At 35.9% G+C, this 25,363-nt stretch overlaps 1 protein-coding gene across 3 annotated transcripts in view; it reads right to left on the bottom strand.

Moving 5' to 3' along the window:
- The window catches only part of ppp1r13ba (protein phosphatase 1, regulatory subunit 13Ba), a 72,114-nt gene extending 47,664 nt beyond the window's left edge, over positions 1 to 24,450 (bottom strand). For 2 of the 3 annotated variants that reach the window (XM_056476659.1, XM_056476662.1), the window contains exons 1-2: positions 8,957 to 9,197; positions 1,687 to 1,834 (exon numbers count right to left, since the gene is read on the bottom strand). In XM_056476659.1, the coding sequence (XP_056332634.1) occupies positions 1,687 to 1,834; positions 8,957 to 9,070 (262 nt within the window). In that variant the 5' untranslated portion in view covers positions 9,071 to 9,197. Of the gene's footprint in view, positions 1 to 1,686; positions 1,835 to 8,956; positions 9,198 to 24,333 lie in introns of those variants that run through there. The other variant, XM_056476660.1, reaches the window with a different exon arrangement.
- Positions 24,451 to 25,363: the final 913 nt, after the last annotated feature.

The following is a 25,363-nucleotide window of genomic DNA, read 5'->3' as shown; positions in this document are numbered from 1 at the left end:
TCCCTGTGAAATTATAATAACGTTTTAGATGATAGCATTAGTTTGTTAGTGTTAAGATATCTATAATCTAGTGTGCTCCAACAAAGTGACAAAATTTGGATTTAGAAGATTTAAACACCCAAAGGTTGCAGTTTGTCATTTCTGGCTCAATGGATCACCAATTTTTTTACTTTTCATACTTTAGTTTTTCATCAAATCTTCTGACCAATCAAATGCTCTCTAGTATCTGGCATGCCCCGCCCCTTTCAGGAGGCTATTGCTATATGTGCTTTATCTCAACCACTCTCAGTTGCAGAGCTGTGATAGTAACAGTTGCTATTGGCATTTTTTTTCAAAGAGGGAGGCGCTACTATCCCGCTCTGTCTTCATATTTTAGTTCAAATTACATCAAACAACACTTCACAGGACCTTTAATTATAATTTATTTTTTAAGTTTCCTTTTTTAAAAGAATAAAATAAAATAAAATAAAATACTGGTGCAAAAACTCACATGCAAAACGCACGTGGAACACAAAAGAAACATACTTTTGCAACATTTTGTGAGGCAAAAGACTTATTTTAATAAATAGGATAACGCTTCACTTTCACATTTAGTCAATTTTAAAGCACAATTGCTGAACAGAAGCATTCATTTCTTAACCTTAATTATTTTAAGGAAATTATTTTAATGTGTGTATTTTAGTTAGTGCACTCTTATAAATGTGTTGCTGTCTTAAATTTTTAAATTCAATCAAATTAATCTGACAAGATATTCCAACATCAAGTTAAAACTTGTATAGCTCAAAAATAAAGTTGATACCCTTAAGATAAGATAAGGACACACTTTATTTTGATGGTTCGTTCGTTGAATTTAAGTTACATTGCATCTACATGCTAACTAATTCTCATTAGATTATAAGTAGACTGTTAGGTTGTGGTTAGGGTTATGGTTGGCATGTTGCAAAGTTTCTTATAGTCAGTTAAATGTCTGTTGAATGTCTGTATCAACAGATATTAAGCAGAAAATACATAATACTCAAATGGACTATCAAAACGTGTTAGATAAGATAAGATACGATACGATACGATAAGATAAGATAAGATAAGATAAATACGATAAGATAAGATAAGATAAGATAAGATAAGATAAGATAAGATGAAAATTGTTGACATTATTTTTTGCTCATATAATTTTTAACAGTATGTGGTTTTGAGACATCTTATGTGGATTTTGGGACTTTAACACGTAAAACTCATGTGATGTTTGCATGGTTTTTCTGTAAGGGTAATGTTACAAGACATTTCTACTTTAAATAAGTGCTTTTTTTTAACACATTTTCTTACAAAAGAACATTCTTTCATAAGAATTTCTACCAGCTCAATGCCATTATTTTACCATTATAGTGTATACAGCCATGGCAAAAAGACACTCCTGGTAAACATTTGTTTTGAGAATTGTTAGAATCTGCCAGGCATATGAAACATGGTGTTGGAACATTTATCATTATCATTTTTTTCAAATAATGCTTCAAAACTTTTTTAACAACATTTATTTGTGTTCCACATGTGATTTTGAAGGAGGAGGAAAAACATTTCAAAGGCTGTAAAAGTTATTTGGAACGTGACTTGATTTCAGGCTGTGTGACAAATAAATTACTTATTTCAAAGATGACTTTCTATAGGCACTGTATGCTGGTAGACTGGTACCTTTTCCTCTCCAGACTTCAGCGAGGTGGCAGCCGCTCTCTCCAGCCTCCTTACAGAACTCCACCACATCCTTACAGAGCGTCTCCGGAGTAATGGGCACCTCGGTCAGCAACTGTTGATTATCACTCAGGAATACGGTCAGAATCGTCTGCAAAGAGGAAAGAATATTGAAGTTTTCAGAGTCAACTTACAGCCTCTCATTTCTGACTGTGTGGGCTTCACCTTAGCCTTATAATTCTCAAACTGTTTACATTCATTTTCCCAGTGGTCAAATGAGTTGAAAAGGCAGACGAGGGCCAATTAAAGGACATTCAGAAGTTGAGTTGAAATCAAGGGAATTGCATGTTTACTCAAGAAAAAGTAATCATTATGTCTGAACTATTATCTCCCACGTACCAAAACCAAATATACTGGCGAAAGGGGATTTAAGCACACAAAATGGAAAATGTCAAAACTTTGGAAAGCACAACTTGCTTTGCGTCATACCCAGATGACAATCTAAGAGTTATTTAATCCTGGCATTAGATGATACTTTAAGGATCATCCAGCGGGGTTTTTATTAAAGAGGCTTAAACTAATGGTCGGGCAAATTGGATTAAACATTGCAAAATCATTTAACAAACATGAAGAAAAAAATAAATAAAAAATTCTGGGTTGAATGTGATTCTGGGTGGAGATGGTTAGTGGAGATTACTGCAATGTGATGTGAAAAGAACAATGCAAATACATTAAATTACATATAACCAAGAAATAAAATGTAAATAATAAATAAAATAGACTAATATTGTATGAGTAAAAAGGCAGACTGGCTTAGGAATTCCACCTAAACTAAAAATATACATATATTTAGTCAAAGAATTTTGGCTAAACTTTGCAGTACAGTAAGAATAATTGTTATATTGTTAATACAAATGTTAAGTTGTCAATATTTTTAAATGTCATTTGTCAGTTTTTCCGTGAAGAAAAAAAAAACAGAACTAAAATAATGATTGTTTTTGTTGTTTTATAATAATAAATTTATATATTTATATATAATAAATTTATATATATATATAATAATTATAAAACTTTAATCTTATTATTTTTTAATTATGATAATTCACAAATATTCAATTTGAAATACTTTGGAAAATATCAGTACAGTTAGAATACTGATTACAAATTGCAATATCTTTAAATCGGGAGATACAGATTCAGTAGTTAGCACTGTCGCCTCACAGTAAGAAGGTCACTGGTTCGAGTCCCGGCTGGGCCAGTTGGCATTTCTGTGTGGAGTTTGCATGTTCTTTCGTGTTCACGTGGGGTTCTTCCGGGTGCTCCAGTTTCCCCCACAGTCCAAGGATGCATTGGTGAATTACTGGCCGTAGTGTATGTGTGTGAATGTAAGTGTGTATGGGTGTTTTCCAGTACTGGGTTGCTGCTGGATGGGCATCCGCTGTGTAAAACATATGCTGGATAAGGAGGCGGTTCATTCCGCTGTGGCAACCCCTGATGAATAACGGGACTAAGCCCAAGAAAAATGAATGAATATCTTTAATTGTTTATTAATTGTGTAAAATCACTTAATTGTTTGTGTGGTAAAAAACCTTAGAAAGCACAACTAAAATTATATTTATTGTTAATAATTAATAATTCCATATTGTTAATTAATTATCAATAAATAAAATCAAAAATCTTGTAAAATATTTCTGAAAATAATTTGAGATAAACTTTTGCAGTGCAGTAATAATGTTTGTTACGAATAGGTATTTTTAAAAACAATTTTCAATGTCATTTGTCCATTTTGGGAGGTAAATATGTACTTTAGAAATAAATAAATACTAAATAAATAAATTGGTAAATAAACACTTTAGAAACACAACTAAAATGATTATTGTTTTTGTTCATTTTTAAAAAACATTTTTTGTCATGTAAAATATTCTGGGAAATATTTGTAAATTTGGGAAGACTTTGCAGTGCAGTTAGAATAATTATTAAAATAAACCTTTGCTTTAATGTAATTTGTCAGTTTTTGTTTAGTAATTAACATTAGAAAGCACAACTAAAATAATATTTATTGTTAATAATCCATCATTCAATACTGTTAATGAATTATCAATGGAAAAAAAAATCATAAATCTTGTAAAATATTTCTGAAAGTAATTTCAGATAAACTTTGCAGTGCAGTAATAATGTTTGTTCCAAATAGGTATTATTTTAAATATAATTTTCAGTGTCATTTGTCATTTTTTTGATGGTAAATAAGTACTTTAGAAATAAATAAATAAATACTTTAGAAACAACAAAAATTATAATTGTTTTTGTTATTTAAAAAAACATTTTGTCATCAAGTTAAATATTACTGGATTTTAAAATAATTTTCAATGTCATTTGTCAGTATTTGGGTGGTAAATAAGTACTTTAGAAAGAAAAAAATACTAAATAAATAAATAAAATTGTAAATAAATACTTTAGAAACAACTAAAATTAATATTAGTTTGGTCATTTTTAAAAAACATTTTGTTGTCATGTAAAATTTTCTGGAAAACATCTGTAAATTTGGAAAAACTTTGCAGTACAGTAAGAATAGTTATTACAAATAAGTCTTTTTATTAATAAAAAAAATCTTTAAATGTTATTTATTTGTCAGGTTTTTGTTTGGTAATTAACAGTAGAAAGCACAACTAAAATAATATGTATTGTTTATAATCAACAATTTCATATCAATAAATAAAATCCACAAATCTTGAAAAATATTTTGAAAAATATCTGTACTTTTGTAAAAACAAAGTATAATTATTCATTTATTCATTAATTTTCTTTCGGCTTAGTCCCTTTATTCATCAGAAATCACCACAGCAAAATGAACTGTTAACTTATACAGCATATGTTTTACACAGCAGATGCCCTTCCAACAGTAACTCAGTACTGGGAAACATCCACACACATTCATTAACACACACTCATACACTACGGCCAATTTAGTTTATTCAATTCACCTCTAGTGCATGTGTTTGGACAGTGGGGAAAACCGCAGCACCCTGAGGAAACCCATTTGAATACGGGGTGAACATGCAAACTTCACACAGAAATGCCAACTGACCCAGCCGAGGCTCGAAACAGCGACCTTCTTGCTGTGAGACGACAGTGATAACCACTGAGTCACCATATCACCCAAGTATAATTATTACAATTTTTTTTTGTGGTATATCAGGCATTTGGGCGATGTATATATTTTTTTACACCAGTCACCACTAAAATCTAAACAAATTTACATATACTTCATCCTACTTTCCCTTCACTTCACTCAAAAATGTAAATATTGGCCATCTTATGAAAGCAACTGAATTCAATACCCACCCGGGGCAGGAATGGAGGCTTTACTTCTAAAGTGTAACACAATCCCTCCAAACAAGCAACCAGCAGATTGAAAGAGAAATTCTGTGAGGGTTGGATTACAGGGCAGAGCTATAATAATCTGATTAGGAGGGGGTGCAAACATGCGAGCGTGTGGCAACACAGAGCTAAGAAAACTGTTTCGCTGGCCGAAGCCAAACAAATCCAGAAAGGGAAATGCTGCTGTGATCTGTGAAGACAGCGGATAATCCCAATCTGGACAGCTGCCTGGAATTTTATTGTCACGAGGTCTCATATTAAAATAGCCCAAGGCCAAAAAAAAAAGTCAAATAATGCTAACGCTCCATTAAAACAATTCAATTACCAGCCAAAGCCATCACAAAAAGTAAATTGTTTAAAGTAAAAGAAATATTTCATCCAAACATGGAAATTCTCTCACTATTTACTTTATTCTTATGAACACAAAAGAAGGCCCGTTTTAGTCCACACAAACTGTTTGGATTAGCGTGGAAAATAAAATGGTTCCAAAGACAAATAGGAGTTCTGAAGCATCAACACAATGAAAGTGTAAAACACCTCTCTTTATTTGCAGGCTTGATTGTGTCCTGAGCAACAACAAAAAAAAGAATGACTTTTAAACATTTTAAACAGGATTTACTGAAGAAACTACATAAAATGTCATCCAGTGCTATAAAAATTTACAGTCACCCCCCCCAAAAAATAAATAAATAAACGTGCAAAACATATTATGAAGAATCATCCTAATTTTTTAGAAAAATTTTATGTGACCCTGTATGAAAAATACAACAGTCATTTTCTAGTCTTGAGTAAATTCAAGTTTTTTCAAATCATACCATAGTAAAGACTATTATACTGTATATATTACAGTATTTACAACACTTGTTAATAAAAGCTACAGCTCTCAGTGAACTGAGAAACTATAATAAACACTGTAGTATACTTTAGTTCGTCCAACAGAAAACAGTGGTGTATTTGTACAGTAAATGTTGGTGTAAAAGTACAGTATTCACTCAAAAAATATTTTATTTTGCTTGCTCAAACTACTTATTTAAAATGAGCTGAAAGAACACATTTCTTGAGATTTCATTGGAACAACATAATTTTTGTATGTTCAAACCACATAAATTTGTTAAAAGTGTTAAGTTAACTTAATCGATTTTGTGTTGGGACAACATGAATGAATTGTGTGGAACCCTGCATTTTTTACAGTGTTGGGTAATTTGTTTATGTTTCTTTAGTTGTTGTGTAATCATAGTAACACACAAAACAAATTCATACTTTACTATAGTATGGTTCAAAAACACAACACTATAGTATTTACAATAATATACTACAGTATTTTTCATGTGGGATCCTTATTACTTTAGTAAGTGCAGTTCAGAATAAGTATGTTGTTTCATTATGCATAAACCTTTACGTTTTTCCATATACGGTTGAAGTCAGAATTTTTAGCCCCCTTTTGATTTTTATTTTAAATATTTTCCAAATGATGTTTAACAGAGCAAGGAAATTCTCACAGTATGTCTGATAATATTTTATTTCGAGTAGAATAAAAGCAGTTTTAAATTTTTTAAACACCATTTTAAGGTCAAAATTATTAGCCCCTTTCCCTTGGGGGAAAAAACAAACAAGGCGCTAATAATTCTGACTTCAACAGTACCTTGTGTTCACTCCATAAGCAAACAAACAAAAAGCAGACAGTAATCTTTATATACAGCATGATTTAGTCCTAGTCCTCCATTAAAAGTGCACTCTAAAAAATGCTGGGCTGTAGTAACCCAACGTTGGGCAAAAATATTGACAATCCAACACAATCTCACAGCAATTTATAACTTTTTGCTTTAGTGGCTAATTCTCTATCTCTTTCATACAGATTAGTATGATTTGCTCATCCCCCAATGTTAATGACGGTTGGGTTGAGTGACATGCCTTCTTTTTAAACTCGTACATTTTTATATGACAACTCGTATGAATTCGTATGAATTAGCCACTAAACTAACAAAACTTAAAATAGTTACTTTCCTTGTGAGATCAGACTGGACAGTCCCAAATTTTGGCTAAATTTTTTCAATTAAATTGACATTACATTGTACACATTTTACCCAATGTTAACACAACCAAGCATTTTAAAAGAGTGTGCATCTCATTTAGCAAAACTGTTTTCTATTCTATTTGTCATTTTAAATGTGTATTTTCTGCCAGTATCCTTCAAACCACAAGTGTTTTATTATCTTTTGTCAGCTAAAATGTGTGATTCAACATGAACAAATATAATAGTCATTTTGAGTCTCTAGTATATCTCACACTATAGTAAAGTCTACTGTTCTGTATATATTACAACACTATTAGTGATTGCTACTGCTCTCAGTGAACTAAAAAAAACTCTAATATATACTGTAGTATACTTTAGTTTGTACTACAGTAAACAGTGGTGTATTGTATTCTAAATGATAAAAATGATAAATCACCGTACAAAACAGATTAAATCATACATTACTATTGTTCAAAAACACTGTAGTATTATTATAATTTACTACAGTATTTTTCATGTGGGATCCATATTACTTAATAAGTACAGTTCAGAATAATACACTACCAGTCAAAAGTTTGGAGTCAGTTTTTTTTTTTTTTAAGAAAATTATTCTGTTCATCAAGGCGGCATTTATTAAATGTGAAAATAAAAAAATTAACATGATAAATATTTATTACAATTTTAAATAACTGCTTTCTTATTGCATGTAGTTTCGAATAAAATTATTACCCCGGTCATTATTATTATTACTTTTATTATACCATTACCATTAATAAAAATTATAAAAATAAAAATAATAATTTATATTAAAGTGTTTTCTGAAGGATCATGTGACTCTGGAGAGTAATGAAGCTAAAAATTAATCTTTAAAATCACTGGAATAAATTATTAAATTAAATAATGAACTACTTTTGAACAGTTATTTTATAGTGCAATAACATTTCACAATTTTACAATGTGTACTGTATTTTTGATTAAATAAACGCAGCCTTGGTGAGCAGGATAAGCTTATTTTAAAACATTTAAAAATAAAACCGACCCCAAACATTTGACCGGTATTGCATGTTGCTTCATTTTTCCATAAACCTTTACTTTTTATCCACATACCTTGTATTTACTTCATAAGCAAACAAACAAAAGCAGACAGTAATGTTTAAATCCAGCATTAAATACTCTTAGACCTCCAGTAAAAGTGCACTCTAAAAGATGCTGGGTTGTATTAACCCAACTTTGGGTCAAATATGGACAATCCCAACTCTAGATTTAAATCACATTGTCCATGTTTGACCCAAACACAACACTGCAATAAATGCTGAGTTCCACACAATCGATTTGTGTAGGGACAACATGAAGCAATTAAGTTAAATTTACAAATTTAAGTGGATTGAACATAAAACAATTAAGTTGTCCACCACCCAAAAAACTCAAGAATTGTGTTGTTTCAGCTCAATTTAAATAAGTAGTTTGAACAAACAGCAAATGTCATCAACCCAGCATTTTAACAGTGTGCATTTTGGTCAGCAAAACTGCTTGCTATTACACACTAAAAGAGCACAATGTTTCTCTCCTAATCAACCATGACTTTTCTCAAACCACATTTGCTTTGCACGTACAAAGTAAACACCAAGCTCGTCCCACCATGCCACAAACATGTGCGTGAAATAGCACCCTTTCATTAATCAAATCCGCAATCCACTCCAACTATAGCAAGTCTCCATTTAACACTCCTCACTTACACATGCACCTAACAACAAATGTCAATCTGCCGAAATCCACGCGCCAGACATGTTCTGCTATTTTAAGCCACACACAAGTGTCTAAACTTCTAAACTAAGAGACTCCTCGTCTGTCCCTATTCTTATAAGCACACCAGACTTTCACCTTAGTTGCCTTTTGGTCATCCTTCCTCTGCGCCCGCACTCTCTTCTGCAGCCACGGCCTGCCTTTGGAGGCGCTGACCAGGCTGCGGAGCACCATGTTAAAGAACCTCCTCATGGAGCTCTGGGTTTGGGGGTTGATGGACTGGAGGAGCTGGCCAGCCCAGGCTCACTGGAGCCCATTGGAGTGTGTCCTTCTCTCTCTGGGAGCCTGACTGTCTGTCTGACCGAGTGTGTGTGAGAGTGTTTAGACACTATTGAGTGGTCAAGAAGAGGAAGGGAGGGGGTTTTAGGGGTATTTGGGAAATGGGAGGGTGGGTGGCAAACACACTTTCTCTCTCTCTCTCTCTCTCTCTCTCTCTCTCTGTTTCTCCCAAACTGCATTCCCTCCAGGACCAAGCGTAGGTGCCAACGCAAGATAAGAGGTATCTGGTGACAGTAGACAGACAGTGCTGTGGCATGTCACTGATAGACAGTGAATTCGACGTCACGCTAGCTCAGGCTAAAACACACACACTTCCATACACTGAAGTTGATACAGGAAGTCATGCTAATGCCACTTGTGTTATCGAAGAAGCGTGTGGAATAGATAGACAGCATGCAGTGATGTATGCAGGCGTCTGCTGTAAAATGTGCAGATCATCCATTAGCAAACAAACTCACTCACTATCCTTTGGCTTAGTCCCTGAATTGCCACAGTGGAATGAACTGCCAATTACTATGACATATGTTTTACGCAGCGGATGCCCTTCCACTCTCATTCACACACACACACTCATTCACTTGCGACCAAATTTGTTTACCCAATTATTTTGATTGCCCACCTATGCCACACTTCTTTGGACTGTGGGGGAAACCAGAGCACATGAACATGGGGAGAACATGCAAACTCCACACAGAAATGCTTCCAGGCCCAGCCGGGATTCGAACCAGCGACCTTTTTACTATGAGGCGACAGTGCTAACCACTGAGCTGCTACTATAAACAAGCTAAATTTGTATATTGATTCCTAGAAGAGTGTTGCTAGATGGTGGTAAGTGGTTACCAATGAATTGCTGTGAAAAACACACGGTTGCTAGGATGGTTTGGATGGTTGCCTGTTGGTGAGAGTGTCAAAATAGCCATTAGTTGTTCGTTTTTAATGGTAGCCAGCGGTGAGCTCCGGCAAAAGCGGTGTGGCACCTCTTATTTGGTGTGGGAGTCAAGGAGAGTTGAAATCAGGTCCGCTTTATGGTAATTAACTATGACAGGATTCAGCAGCAACTTATCGGAATATACTAATCTACCACTTGGGGACTCCAGAGAACGCAGTACCATAAAATTTGGTTTTCAACTACTTTATTTCCAAAGCTAAACGAAGCAGAGCTTGATTGTTGGTATGGCGGGTTTCTCAATTTATAATATACGATGCGCACAAAATAACGTTAACATTAAGACCTAGTAAAACCTTTAAGGCTAGTAACTATCTCCTATAAAGGGCATGTTGAATGTAGACTAGCACTTAAATATATACATGAAAGCCTCACTGGCTGAGCTGTAAATGCACGGTAAGGGTTTTTCACTGAAGATTGTCACCAAGATGTTGTTGTGCAGTTGCTAGGGTACTGGAAATAGTTGCCAAGCCATTTCTAGATTTTCAAAATGGTTGCAAAGGCATTGTCAGTTGGTTTTTCGGATGGTCTGCTGGAGATGATTGCCAAAGTGAAGCTATGTAGTTAGCAGTCTGTTATGGATATTTCCCAATGCATTACTAAACTGTTGATAAATGTTTGCTAATGTGCTCTGGATGGTAGTCAAAGCATTGCTAAGCAGATGCTAAAATGTTCAGGATGGATGAAAAGGATTTGCCAAAGACTCTAGAATACACAAGACGTGTCACTCATTAAGTTTTGAATAGGCAAAAGTGTAACAGTCAGAATGGCGAATGAAGCCCCGCCTACAGAACCCAATCAGCGATCACTATAGACTGATGTTTCTCCGGGGGAAAGCTCAGACCAGACGTGTGCTTTTATGACAGTTTGGTGGTCAACAAACGCACTGGAATCTCAGCGAATACTTGCTTCACTTACATAAGACATATCAACATTAAGCTTGAAATCTGTAATTTTAAATGAACCAACTACAGTTGAAAACAAAAGTTTTTGGTTTTGCAATCTGTTTGAAACGAACGCGAGGTACAGTCCATCCTGTCAAATGCACATTACATGACAGCAACTACTCAAACACCCCACAAATGGCTCATTTCCACTGACTGGTACGGTACGGGTCACCTTTATCAAGCTTGCGTTTCCACTAACAAGCGTACCCTTTTGGTGGGCGTGGTGTATGACAAAGTTTCAGTCGACGTCATTCTCGCTGGAGGAAATGTCTACAAAAAAGCTGTACGGGTCGCTCACATATCATATGAAAAGCACTTCTCACAAAACAGATGCTTCATACACATAAATACTTGTGTAGAAATGTTTATTACTAACTTTTCAATGAACATGAGTTGATTATAACTGCAGATCAAAGACAGTGCGAAACAGACTACTGTAACGTCTGTAATTATATTAAATAACTAAATAAATGAACATATATAAACACAAACAGCCCCTTACAGTCTCCGATATGTTATCAACTACAGAAGAACACACAGCAGACATTTCGTCAGTATTTAGGTTCAAAACAACACAATATATAGCCTACAGTCAGTGTAAACTTCTCATCAGTGTCTATAATCTTTAGCAGCACATGTATCCTCTGTTAGAGAACAATTCCATTATTCTGAGTTCATATTAGTCCAAAAGGTGATAATAACAATAATGGTTAAACAAGACAGTTTGTTCATGTTTGCTGATAAATAATGTGCTCCTTTTTTTTTGGCTTTTCCTTTGTTTTTTCCGCGCTTCACTCTCGCATTTGTCAGTGTCTGACAGGATCGGGTTTCAAAAGCACGTCAATAATCAAGTGCACGTTATTATCATCAGCTCAAGAAGTTTGTTATTTCAGATATAGACGCATGACGAGCGCAAGGAAGAAAGCGAAACCACTCGCGCCTCAGACTGCTTCGTAAAAAAACTACGCGGCACAGGGTAAATCTGCTCTACTCCATGGCTTTGTGGCTGTTTATCAAGACGACGACAAGGTTTGTTTGAGCCCGGGTCGACCATGGCTCGTTATTATATGTATTTATAATTCCGTTGTGATCTCTCGGCTGTGTATTTCAAACATGGCGGGTTTTTTTGTTTTCATTCTGGCTTGTTGCGCAAGCGAATGACGTATCTCTGTAAACCAATAGCGTTCAGCTGCGCGTCTAGCTCCGCCTTTTGGTACCCTTTCTCGTGATTGGTACCCTTTCGAAAGGGTGCCGAAAAAGTGGTACGGTACGGTACGCTTTTTGACAGTGGAAACGGCTATAAAAGCGTAACAAACCAAACCGAACCATACCGTACCACTCAGTGGAAACGGGCCTAAAGAGATTCGCCATCAAGACCAAGTTGTGAATTACTTCAGAGGAGCAGCGTGATCAGGCGATCATTATTCAGAGGATGATACGGTGTAGAACGGCCATAAATGAGGTTGGTGTCATGATCTCATTGCTTTTAAGTGTGCATGCGCATTAGCTCGGACAACCTAAAAATATGCAGATTTTGTTGGATTCAAATATTTAATCGAAACTTGAGACCGTTGATGTTTAATTTTATTGGTAATTACAAACATGTTATGTTTTATGTTTATAATTTTATGTTTTCCCATTCAGACAGAATGCCTGAGCATACTGGCCGAGAGGCGTTTCAAAGATGGCCGCTAAGTGAAATGACTTACCTTAAAGGGACTTTGGATTTGCTAATTCTACTGTAGATGGTTTACATTGCACTAGGGTGTTGTGGATAGTTGCCAAGGCACAGCTAAACAGTTGCTAGGGTGTTCTAAATGGTTGCAAAGCCATTGTCAAGCAGCTTCTAGGGTTGTCTACTGTAAATAGTTACCAAAGTGATGCCAAGAGGTTAGCGGGGTGTTGTGGATCAATGCCAAGACATTGCTAAGCTGTTCCTAGCAAGCTCTGGATGGTTACTCTTGTGTTGCTAAGTGTTTACTAGAGTGTTATGGGTCGTTGCCAAGGTATTCTTTGTTTTTAAAGAGTAGACGTTACCCAGACCAATGCTAAGCTGCTACTAGCATGAGTGGTTGCAAAGACATTGCTAAGCAGTGGTTGGTTAGCTCAACCATAGATTAGTATTGCTTGGCAGTTTCTAAGAAATGCTATGCGAGTGCCTTGCTGTTTTAGGTGATTCCAGGACTTGGCTAATGGCTGCTGAGTTTCTAAAAATGTCTTGAATCCCTCATTAAGGCTGATTTATACTTCTGTGTCGAGTGATCGGCGTGACCCACTGTGCAAGCCTTGAGCATAGTCATGTATTTATACTTCTGCATGAGGTTTGTGTTGCTCTGTCATAACACTTCCGAAATGCTAGCTGTTCCTCTGTGTCAAGTTTCTTCACGGGTGTTTTTTTTCTTTCTGAAGGCTACTGCTGCGCCCTAATTCACATATGCAAGTTTTGGGACATACTGTACTACTTCCTCGTTAACAGATCGTTATGTTGCTTAGTTACGTCACCTGTCAATCATCTGCTATTCGTGAGGCTTTTGTGCAGAGAAATCTCCTCAGGTCTTTGGGTAATTAAGGTTATGTATTCAGAAGTTCAGAATGTCCAAACATATCTTGATATAAGTTGACATTGTTGTTTCAGACATTCCGGCCAACACTCCAATTTTTTCCCGGGAGTCTCCCATATTTCAGACCCATCTCCCGGCACCCTCCCGTTTTGTTATTTCTCCCAGAAAACTCCTGTAATTTCAACAGTCCTCAGATTTTGGTGCAGTCAATAACATTCCTGGATTGCCGACTCTGGTATAGTATCCGATCTCAGCAGCTGCCCGAAACCCGGTGTATAGTACAGTTACAGATAACAGCTGTGTTATTCAGACACCTCCCCCTGACACCTAGACATATGCTCACCCTCTCCACACCCCCCGGTCTCCCGGATTTTCAGAGACAAATGTTAGCAGGAATGGTTGCAGAAAACGCGGTTTAAATATGTTCCAGTTGGCTACATATAGGTCAATAGTCATTCAAACAACTTTACCGAAGCCTCTCTACTTGATGGTCGGTCTCGCTTGTCCGCCATGTTTGTAGTTTCAGACACTTTTCACCTGCGTTTGTAGTTCTAATCAATTTCACATCCCACACGCAATGTATTGAGGGCAATATTACCGGTTAGAGCAGGGGTGGGCAAACTTGGTCCTGGAGGACCTGCCCTCCAGGACCAAGTTTGCCCACCCCTGGGTTAGAGTATGAACGCTTCTACCCTTCGAATTTTCACCGGAAATAGTAAACCATCCAGAAACCTTTGGCATACTCTTTTCAACGTCCTATGGTTTGGGACATACTAAACCTATTTACGAATACTAGCTAGGATGGACAGTATGCGAATTGGGACACAGCATACTAGTAGCTAAAACAGGCTGATACAGCGGCGGGAACCGGTGGACATGCAAAAACTTTCATCATAGGGTAAACACAAAAGTTTCCATTTGGAGCTCGTTAATAGGACTCAACACTTGTAAACAATCGCTCCATGAGGGTAAAGTCTACATTGGATATGCAGCTGGCCGGAAGTGCGATATGCACATCAATATAGCAGCATTTTTGGGTTGGGTTTAGGGTTGGGGTGGCGGTAGGCGTTAAAAAATACAATTTATTGGGTAATTTAATAGATAATATTAATACTCAGTACAACTACTGTTTTTACATTACTGTGACAGTTGGGTTTAGGAAAGGGGTAGACATTAGTAAAATACAATAAATGGGAAATTTAATAAATAATATAAATTATTCTCGTTAACTTCCGGCTGCAAATGTATTCGATCAAGCAACAACCCTCCATCAGGCTCGTGGCTCTCAGCACTGCCCACGCTGACTACTACCAAGCCGAACAATTACATGTGTCAATGCGATGTATAGTTAAATTTTTTGAGAGGTGCGCGTTAGCCATGGTGAGGGCTACGCAACGGCGCAAAGTCTATGCCGAACCATACGTGTGCACTTCAGGCAGAGGTATAAATCAGTCTTTAGACTCATATACTGTCAAATCTTTTATTGTTGTTGCTTCCCTCAGCTCAACAAGTAAATCAATTATTTCTGTAAAAAAAAAAAAACAAATACAGGTATAATAACTAGCTTATTTATCAGTTATTGACTTCCAAATTTAAAGAGTTATCAGTATTAGGCAAAATCTCATTATCTGAGTATCACTACCAAAAAAAAAAAAAAAGTAAAAATAAATAAATATATGTATACCATGGCGGAGCAGTCGGTAGTGCTTTCACTTCACAGCAAGAAGGTCACTGGTTCGAGCCTCGGTCGGGTCGTTGGCATTTCTGTGTAGAGTTTGCATGTTTTCCCCACGTTCGTGCTCCGGCTGCCCCCACAGGTCCTAAGACATGGCGAATTGGGTAAGCTAAATTGTCCATAGAGTGTGTGTTTGTGTGTGTGTGTAAATGACAGTGTATGGGTGTTTCCCAGTGATGGGTGACACCTGATTAATAAAGGGACTAAGCCGAAAAGAAAATGAATGAATGAAATGTATAACACTGCTGAAAAATGTAAGATATAGATGTGCATGCTAATAATAGGTACACAAGTTATCAATACTGACTTAATCTGTAATGTTGAGCGCTCACGTTCATTTGCACATGATGATTAAACAGTATCTACTCTGTAAGCAAGAGAAGATTTTCTGATGCCAAAGAAGGAGGTGAAGTCGCAGCACTCAATGCTTTGTCAATAATAAATCTCAGGACACAGGCAGGCCTTGTCACCATGGGTCTCGGGCAGTCTTGACAAATAGAGCTCTGGCTGGGACACATCTGACTGGGTATAGCTGCCCAGTTTCCACTGTAAAAACTGTTATTGCTTCCTTTAGTTTGAAACAACACGTCACAGACTAAAATGCTTCTGTTTGGAAAAAGCAAAAACTTGTAATTCCACTCAATATATTATCTGTCAAACTGCTAAATACCAAATAACATAACATATAAAAGTGTTAGAATTTATTTAATGCTGATGGGAAATGTGCCCCAGCAAAAGCATTGAGGGACTGTTGACAATGTGAATGCCCACCTGATTTACTGTACCGAGCCGTCAATAGGGTTGTCCATAGCAACGACTGCATCCACAGAAACATGTAAGTATCTCTAACTACACTGCCGGTCGAAGACTTGCATAGTTAAGTGCAGTTAACAGCAGTAAACAGCACACTCAATCTCTAAGCATTTAACACCACTGACAGTTCCTCGCTCTCACGGCTGACACCTGGAACCAGTGAGCTCGAAAACACACCAGAATATGTTTGGATTTCACGTTTAATGGAGGTTTTGAGCTTGACAGCATGGAAAAGCACTGACAGGAAGCTCAAAAGAAGGGAAAATGAGAATAAATTCCATGAGGGGATTCATAAATTACTCCAAGTTTCCTGAGGGCGTTCGTGGTCTCCTTCTTACTCATAATCAATAACCATTAGACACTGATTTTTTTCCCCCAATTTAAGAAAAATGGCATAGGTTAAGGTTGTGAGATGAGGTTTGAGGCTGAACGAGTGCAGGGAAGGGTCACAAAAAGAGAGATGGAAATGGAAAAGCAGAGATTTAAACATGGTGATGGATGTAAAATGAACGAACAATACAACAAAGGATATACCAATTGACAGAATGTCACAAAGATAAACAGAAGATGGACAGAATCATAAAATATACAGTGGATAGAATAATAGATAGACTGATAGAATTAAAGAAAGAACGGCAGATAGAGAAATAGGTTGATATACAGCAGACAGACTGTAAACATGGCGGGTTTTTTGTTTTCATCCTGGCTTGTTGCGTAAGCGAATGACGTATCTCTGTAAACCAATAGCGTTCAGCTGCGCGTCTAGCTCCGCCTTTTGGTACCCTTTTTCGTGTTTGGTACCCTTTCGAAAGGGTGCCGAAAAAGTGGTACGGTACGGTACGCTTTTTGACAGTGGAAACGGCTATAAAAGCGTACCAAACAAAACCGAACCGTACCGTACCAGTCAGTGGAAACGGGCCATAAGAACTATTGATAAGACAGACAGACAATTAGACAGACGGACGGACGGACGGACGGACGGACGGACGGATAAAAACAGTTGGTTGATAGATAGATAGATAGATAGATAGATAGATAGATAGATAGATAGATAAGATAGATAAGATAGATAAGATAGATTAGATAGATTAGATAGATTAGATAGATTAGATAGATAAGATAGATAAGATAGATTAGATAGATAGATAGATAGATAGATAGATAGATAGATAGATAGATAGATAGATAGATAGATAGATAGATAGATAGATAGATAAAAACAGTTGGTTGATGGATGGATGGATGGATGGATGGATGGATGGATGGATGGATGGATGGATGGATGGATGGATAAAAACAGTTGATTGATGGATGGATGGATGGATAGATAGATAGAGGTGAAGAACAGGAGTAAATCCCCTGAGCAGAGTAAGAGATTCAGCAATATGGTGTGATCACAGTTTCAGTAATGAGGCTCTGGGGAGCAGTGATTGACACTAGCGTGGACTCTAATAACTAAAGCACACACAGGCTGAGCTGCCCACTACAGCCATGCGGGACATATTAGAGATCTCAGGCTGCCAACACTCTCTGTTCTGAGTGCAGATCAAGTTGTAATCTCGCAGCCAGAAAAGCTGCCTTCCACAGTGCAAACCCCAGCCCAAATGCATGTGTGTGTGTTTGCTAGCAATCACCTAGGGCACAATTTGTTCAATCCATAAACCGGAAATTGACAAGAAGAGGCATATTCATGTTCTCGCAGCAAATGAAAAACCGTCATGGTTTTACCAAGAAGCTTGGATATTTGTATCTACAGGAAATGAAGTAAACAGACCACATTCTGCAGCTTACTTACCAATATGCAAACATAAACTCACTTGGCACACAATTTAGCTGTCAGAAATGTTGTACTATGAGTAGTACTGCAGATGTTTGTGAATATTCATGCAGAAGACAGCATCCACACCAATTGGGAAGTGTGTGTGGGTGGAGAAAGTGCTCATTCACATTTAGCGAGTAAATCTTGATTCAAGGTTGTGTATATTGCATATTTGTCCTCTGAACTTTAAAATCACCAAGCATGAAAGATTGTTGTTAATTATCTATTTGCTGCAAACTAAACATGTAATTGCATGTTTATAGGGAAAAAAAAAAGTTCTGGAGTATTCATTCATTTTCTTTTCGACTTAGTCCATTTATTAATTTGCCAGCAACCTTCTTGATTGTGCTACCCACTGCGCCACCGTGCTGCCCAGTTCTGAAGTATCTCAATGTTTAAACGAGATGACCTCATACCTTGCCTTTTTAGAATATTTACTTTGGAAAGTGTTCGAAGACTTTTTTGGAGAGATGGTGACTCTTTTGTGGAATTTATGGATATTGGGATGTACATGCACTCACCGGCCACTTTATTAGGTACACCTGTCCAACTGCTCATTAACAAATTTCTAATCAGCCAATTACACTTGTTTGTTTTTCGACGAAATGTGCCTTAAGTTATTTGATTCCACAAAAATGTAGTGTGGTGTCATGATTGTGGCACTTTAATATTGCAGCTCCAGCTCATGTTGACTACTGGCATAAAAAATGACATCATCAGAGCAAGATGACAGAAACACCAGCTGGGATATTTCAGCTTCAATTTTCGATAGGGAGGAGACATAAATTTTCACCATATATGGTTTACTGTGAGCTATTTTTTCAGCTCTCCATGTTATTTTTTATATTACATTTCAGATGAATGAAAAACAATCATGATCTCTACTGTATGTGTGTCCAATATTTACTATGTACAATAAAAGAGTAAGTGTTATGGTATCTTAAAAAACTACTAATTAGCTGTTTATTAGTAATATGGTTGAAGTTCGGTTTAGGTTTGGGGTAGGATTATTGATTCAGAATAAGATCATACTTTATAACTTGAACAGTTAATATATTAATAACAGGCATGTAATAAGCCAGTATAGTTTATAGCATGAATTGTGACCCAAGCTGAAGTATTACCAGAGTTATATTAGCAATGTGCTAGCTGAAATGATCATATTTTTAGACTTCAATTAGTATGAGAGTTAAAGCTAAAAGTTTTTGTTTTTGTTGTAAGACATTAATTAATGATAGAACGGTGATACTGCTGGTTAACTATGTTTATATATAATAACTTATATTTGTTGTAACTTACAACTTAATTTGACTGTAATGCAAAAATGTGCACCTTTTTAAAGCTGCTTTGAAGCAATAATAATTGTAAAAATCGCTATAAATAAACTTGAATTAAACTGAATATTAATAATAGGGTCCATTTTACATATATAAGTAATTTCAAAAGTTATATTTTACAACTGATCAACAACCAAGACATTTTAGATTTTGCCGTTTTTATAATAAAAGAATATTGTATGCCTCAGAGCAACACTGCAGTGTTTACTTGCTGTATGAATCTGTTTCTTAATGAATAAAGTGAGCCGATGATTCAATTATCAATTCAGAAAAGGTCACTTGCTTCATTTCAAAATGAATCGTTTTTTTTTTTTTTTTTTATGAAACATTTGAATGAATGATCTAATGAATCAATCATAAAGACAGGGACTTGGAAGTATTATATAATCTGAACTTCCGCATTCAAATAGAATTAAAACCATTTAAAAAAAAACAGTACCTGACAAAAGTCTTGTTGTCGATCTCAGTTGTAAGAGCTACAAATAATAACTTGATTTTTAGTTGATCATTTGGAAAAAAGTGGCAGAAGGTAGATTTTTCAGATGAATCATCTGTTGAACTGCATCACAATCATCACAAATTCTGCAGAAGACCTATTGGAACCTGCATGGACTCAAGATTCTCATAGAAATCAGTCAAGTTTGGTGAAGCAAAAATCCTGGTTTGGCATTACATTCAGTATGGGGCGTGCAAGAGAGTGGATGGCAACATCAACAGCCTGAGGCATCAAGACATTTGTGCTGCCCATCACATCACAAACCACAGGAGAGGGCAAATTCTTCAGCAGGATAGCGCTCCTTGTCATACTTCAGCCTTCACATCAAAGTTCCAAATAGCAAAGAAGGTCAAGGCACTCCAGGATTGGCCAACCCAGTTACCAGACATGAATATTATTGAGCATGTCTGGGGTAAGATGAAGGAGGCATTGAAGATGAATTCAAAAAATCTTGATGAAAATTGCTTTCTTTGCCATTCCACATGACTATTAATAAGTTATTTGAGTCATTGCAGAGATGTATGGATGCAGTATTCCAAGCTCATAGGAGTCATACTAACTCTTTTTCCCCTGCACCATGACTTTATATTCTATACTGTACATTTTTTCTGTTAAGTAACAAGACTTTTATCTAAACAAAGTCAGACCATACTGTCCTAATTAAATAATTAAAAATCAAGGCATGATCATATTTTATTTTGGTAAAATAAGCGTAATCTAGAGGCCTTTACCTTTTATATGAGCCACTTCTGATATCAAATGATCAACTAGAAGTCAAGTTATTATTTGTTGTTCCTAAAACTTGGATAGGCGACAAGACTTTTGTCATGTAGTGTCTATTTATCATTTAATGTGAATGATCATTGCTTATTGTAAACAGCAAACTCAAGAAAATCCTCGCGACTTTAACTAAACATGAAGACTGATATTTTTTGCTTGCTTATCATATTTGATATTCTATTTATCCCATCCCAAAGGATGAAATTACTTCTGCGTTTCCCACCCGGCAGTTCTAGAGTTATAAATATTCATATCCACAGTAAGTCAACATAAACCACAGCTCTGAAAATGGGTGTGTTGGTTGTTTTGCGCATCAATTTTCAAGCTTCAGCTGGATTTACAGACATCCAAGCACTGCTACTTTCATAGTTACATGTCAATTTGAAGTCCTGAGCTTAATCACACATGTCTGACCTGTCAAGGAACTATTGCTGTGGTCTATTGTACAAGCAAAGTATACATGAAAAGTGCATCAGTCTCTAATACACCACAGGGGATGTGCGCAGTCCATTAACTCTATCAGCTCACTTTAAATCCTCTCACAGTTCAATCTGTCTGAACTCCAGCTCATGCAAAGGTCAAAGGTTAACTTTAGTACAGAAGAAGCTCCTTTCGTTCACCTTTGATCTTTGACCCCATCCGGCTCTCGCTCTTTAAATGTCTCCTACAGAGAGACGCTGCTGCCTCAAAGAGATGAGAGATAAAACGTCAATTTCTACTTGGACAATATTCAGTGCAATGGCTGGAGAAAGTGCTCCGAGACTTTGGGTGTGGGGGATTTAAAAAGCACACAACCCTGAGTGTGTCACAATTCAGGAATTCTGACAACTGACCCAACCTTTCCAGAGCTCAGCGCGCAGAGCCTTAAAATACTCCCCGCAGGCTAATGTTTCATTCTGCTCAGCCACAACTGCAGCACTCTCACACAGAAACAATGACAGTACAACACCTGACAGGATGAGGAACACAAACACAACAAGAATGTGGAACTAATATCAGCCCAAACAGAATAAATGAAAGAGATGCAATATTTGGGAAACATCCAGACATGATAGTCAGATCTATTGTTTGCAATTGGGATTTCAGAAGTTTAAAAAGTTTTTCTTTTGAATGGAAGAAAGTTCAATTATTTGGAATACTTGAGTTTAGATGCAAAAACCTCTAAATGGTGTCTGCAATTTTCCACAAAACGAGCATTTTTTCTGAGCCTCCTTCGTTTGTGGAGTTATTTAACTTTCAAATCAATGAAAATAACCTGTGTCACTTTAAAAGTAAAACTACTGAGCCTACACACAGGAGTCTGAGAAAAATGCTGATTTTAGAAGCAAAAACCTCTAAATGCCTTCTGATATTTTCATCTAAACTCTTCACTTGCCTAATCTGGTATGTTTATAATTATTATTATGAATTTCTACACTCTCCGAAACAAAGGTACAGGAGCTGTCACTGGGGCAGTACCTTTTTAAAAAATACATATATTTACCCAAATAGTCCACAGTGGTACCTTGAAGGTGCATATTAGTACCCAAATGTACCTAAAAAGTACCTTTGAGGTACCATTATGGACCCTTCAGGTGAAAAAACATGTGACAGCTCCTGTACCTTTATTTCTGAGATTGTGTGTTTTAACTATTGTGAGAGAAACTAATTTAAATCAAAGCCAATTGGGCAAAGTATTAAATAAAGCAAATAAAGTGAAGAACTTTTAAACTATTTATTTTTACATTCACTTTCCTTTGACTTAGTTCCTCTATTCATATGGGGTTGTCACAGTGGAATGAACCGCCAACTTATCCAGCATATGTTTTACACACCGGATGCCCTTTCATCTGCAACCCAGTACTGAAAAATATCCAATTCACAGCCAAACATCCAACTACGGCCAATTTAGTTTATTCAATTCACCTAGCGCATGTGTTTGGACTGTGGGGGAAACCAGAGCACCCAGAGGAAACCCACGCCAGGACTTGAACCAGCGACCTTTTTGCTGTGAGGCGACAGTGCTAACCACTTTTTCCCTCTTTACTTTTACCATAATTATTAATCAAACCTTTGGATAAAAAAAAAAACATCTGCTAAAAGATAGTGAATGTAAAAGTATTTAAGTTTGTTCTTTAATGCACACACTTGTTGTACAACAGCCCAAGTAAACTGCATAAACATTTTACTTACATAAAAAAATCATTTCAAAATTAGATTTTTTTTAAAACAAGGCATAAATTCTTTTTGTGCCCATTGTGAAAATCTGAAAAGTACAGTTCAAAGCACTGAACCAAAACCCATTAGAGTCATAACTTTAATATTAAAATCCATACTATACCAGTCTAAATGCAGTGATTTATTTAACATGAATTCTTCTATAATCTGACTATATGCCAAAACCCATAAGCACCACAGTCATGTGTTGTAATAGAAGCAATTCCATGCAAATGTCAACCTTGCCATGAAAAAAGTTTGCCAAAACTTTTTTTTTTTTTTTGCTTGTGTGTAAGCAAGTATTTTACAGTACTTTAAAACTACTCAAAAATGTCTGTTAATGTTTTCAAACAAATATATTTGATTTACCAAAGTCACACAATAGGCAATTTCACATCAGTCACATCCATAATGGAGCTTTTTCCTTATAAATGCAAAAACGTTCAAATCAAATAAAATCAATAATTTTAGTTCTATAGTGAGCCAACTCTTATCCTTTTGATTAGCATTGTTTTTTGGGTTGTCTAGTTTAAAACAGAATTTCTACAACGCATGTTGAACGCTGTACACTTGCAGACTTCTCTGGTCACATCCATGACGCATGATTATTTTCCTCATTTAAAATATAAAAAATGTTTACAGATTGATGTTTTTCTGATCTCTTAACTCTGTGGTCAGCTGTATTGGAAATTGTAAACCGATCTTTCAATGTAATGCGAACATATATTTTCTCTGTTAATTTATGTTTTGAGATTAAACAGCAAATATTACATCCATAACGCTGGAATTGCTCATAGTTGTCATCACTTGCATTATTGTGGTGGTTGTTATTTGTACATTTTATTATTAGCATGCTGTAAACTGGCAATACTCAAAAGTCCTATAAGGCATACCTATGTACAAGTCTATTTTTTATGTTATTAAATTATATATGACTAATAAATGGGCAAAATATCAAAGCATAATGCAACTGTACATGAACTTTCTAAGCCATTTAGCCAATAGCGATTGTAAACTGTTTAAAGACTGTTGCATAAGCTCTTCTGAAATGCACGAAATATCCCAATACTTTTCACGTCGCAATTTTGAACAAAAGTATCGCTATTAATACGGAATAAATGCATTTTAGCAGTGGAAAAGAGTCCAAATATTTCCTGAGACCTCTCTACAGATGTGGTGGATATTAGCTATAATTGTTTCAGCTTTCAAGAATATTTTAAAGAAAGTTCAATGCATTCAACACCAGAAGCGCTTAATACATATAACGGTGACCAATAACATTTAAATTATAAGAATCAACACACAATATAGGTAACATCAAATCCATAATGCAGCCATTCAAAAACAGTATTTTTTTATCTTCAACATGTCTCGCTTACTCGATTCTTCACATTCATTCAATGAATTATAGTTTAACGGAATCCCGTAGTCCAGCTCAATATCACTAGTCATGAATTTATGAATGAACGTTGACAGAAAGCTGTCTATCATTCTCCTAACTGACAGCTCTGAGGCGGTAAAGTATCATCAGCTCTTACAAACTTACCGGCATCATGATTGCAGGATGGCGAAATCAAACAGACCGTCCAATAAATAAAAATTAACGTCAACGTTAAACTTCCAAAAGGAGAATGGACCATAAATTATATGATTAATAGTGTAATTCAAGCTTTCAGTCAGCCCGTTATGAGTTTTGTCCTGTGAATGTGGCGAAAGGATGCGCCATCTGAACTGGGTCATTTACGTCACAGCGGCGTCCCAATCCACTGGCTTCGGTGTTTTGAGCAGGTTTTTATGGCAAGCCGTTTTAGCATTAACTGATTTTTTTTTTATAGTTTAGTTGTCTCCTACTTATGCATTATTTAAAGAATGTTTGTGAACTATTCTCATCAGATACGCCTCTGGAAGCTTGTTTCTACTTCAGAAATTAGGTTGCGACTTTTTATTTAGACTATTTCCACCTTCGATGCAACGTTTATAGACCATTTTAAGGGATATAAACAAAAACAATTGCCCCAGCGCATTTTCTGTTTTACATTTTTTTACTTCTATAGCTTCCCAGAATCCAGAAAGAGCCACACATTGATAAGTAATGTTATGATAGCTGTTTTAACGTTGTTATGATTTAACTGCCTCGTTACAGATATGAAATAGTTCGATAACAAACAGGAGATGTTCATGGGCCAATGACATCACTTGAAATGGTGATAATTATGAAATTTTCCTTCATAATAATTATATATATATATATATATATATATATATATATATATATATATATATATATATATATATATATATATATATATATATATATATATATATATGAGCTGTGATGCTTTCAAGGATTCAAGCATTTCTTACAATCCACAAAATGTCTATTTTTTCCTCAGGATTGGGGTTTTATTTCTCACAATTGACATTTTTTATGCCTTCTCGCAATTCTGACTTTTCTTCGATCTCTAATCTGAATTTATATCTCACAATTAGGTCTGTTTTTAAATATATAGGCTAAATGGTTAACGAGATGAAAATACACAATTTTAAAGTCTGAACAGTATCGCATTTTGCCAAAT

This window comes from Danio aesculapii, chromosome 17, assembly GCF_903798145.1.
Source record: "Danio aesculapii chromosome 17, fDanAes4.1, whole genome shotgun sequence".
NCBI classification, from domain to species: Eukaryota; Metazoa; Chordata; class Actinopteri; order Cypriniformes; family Danionidae; genus Danio; species Danio aesculapii.
Note: the sequence above shows the minus strand (reverse complement) of the source record. Positions and strands in the feature narration are given on the sequence as shown.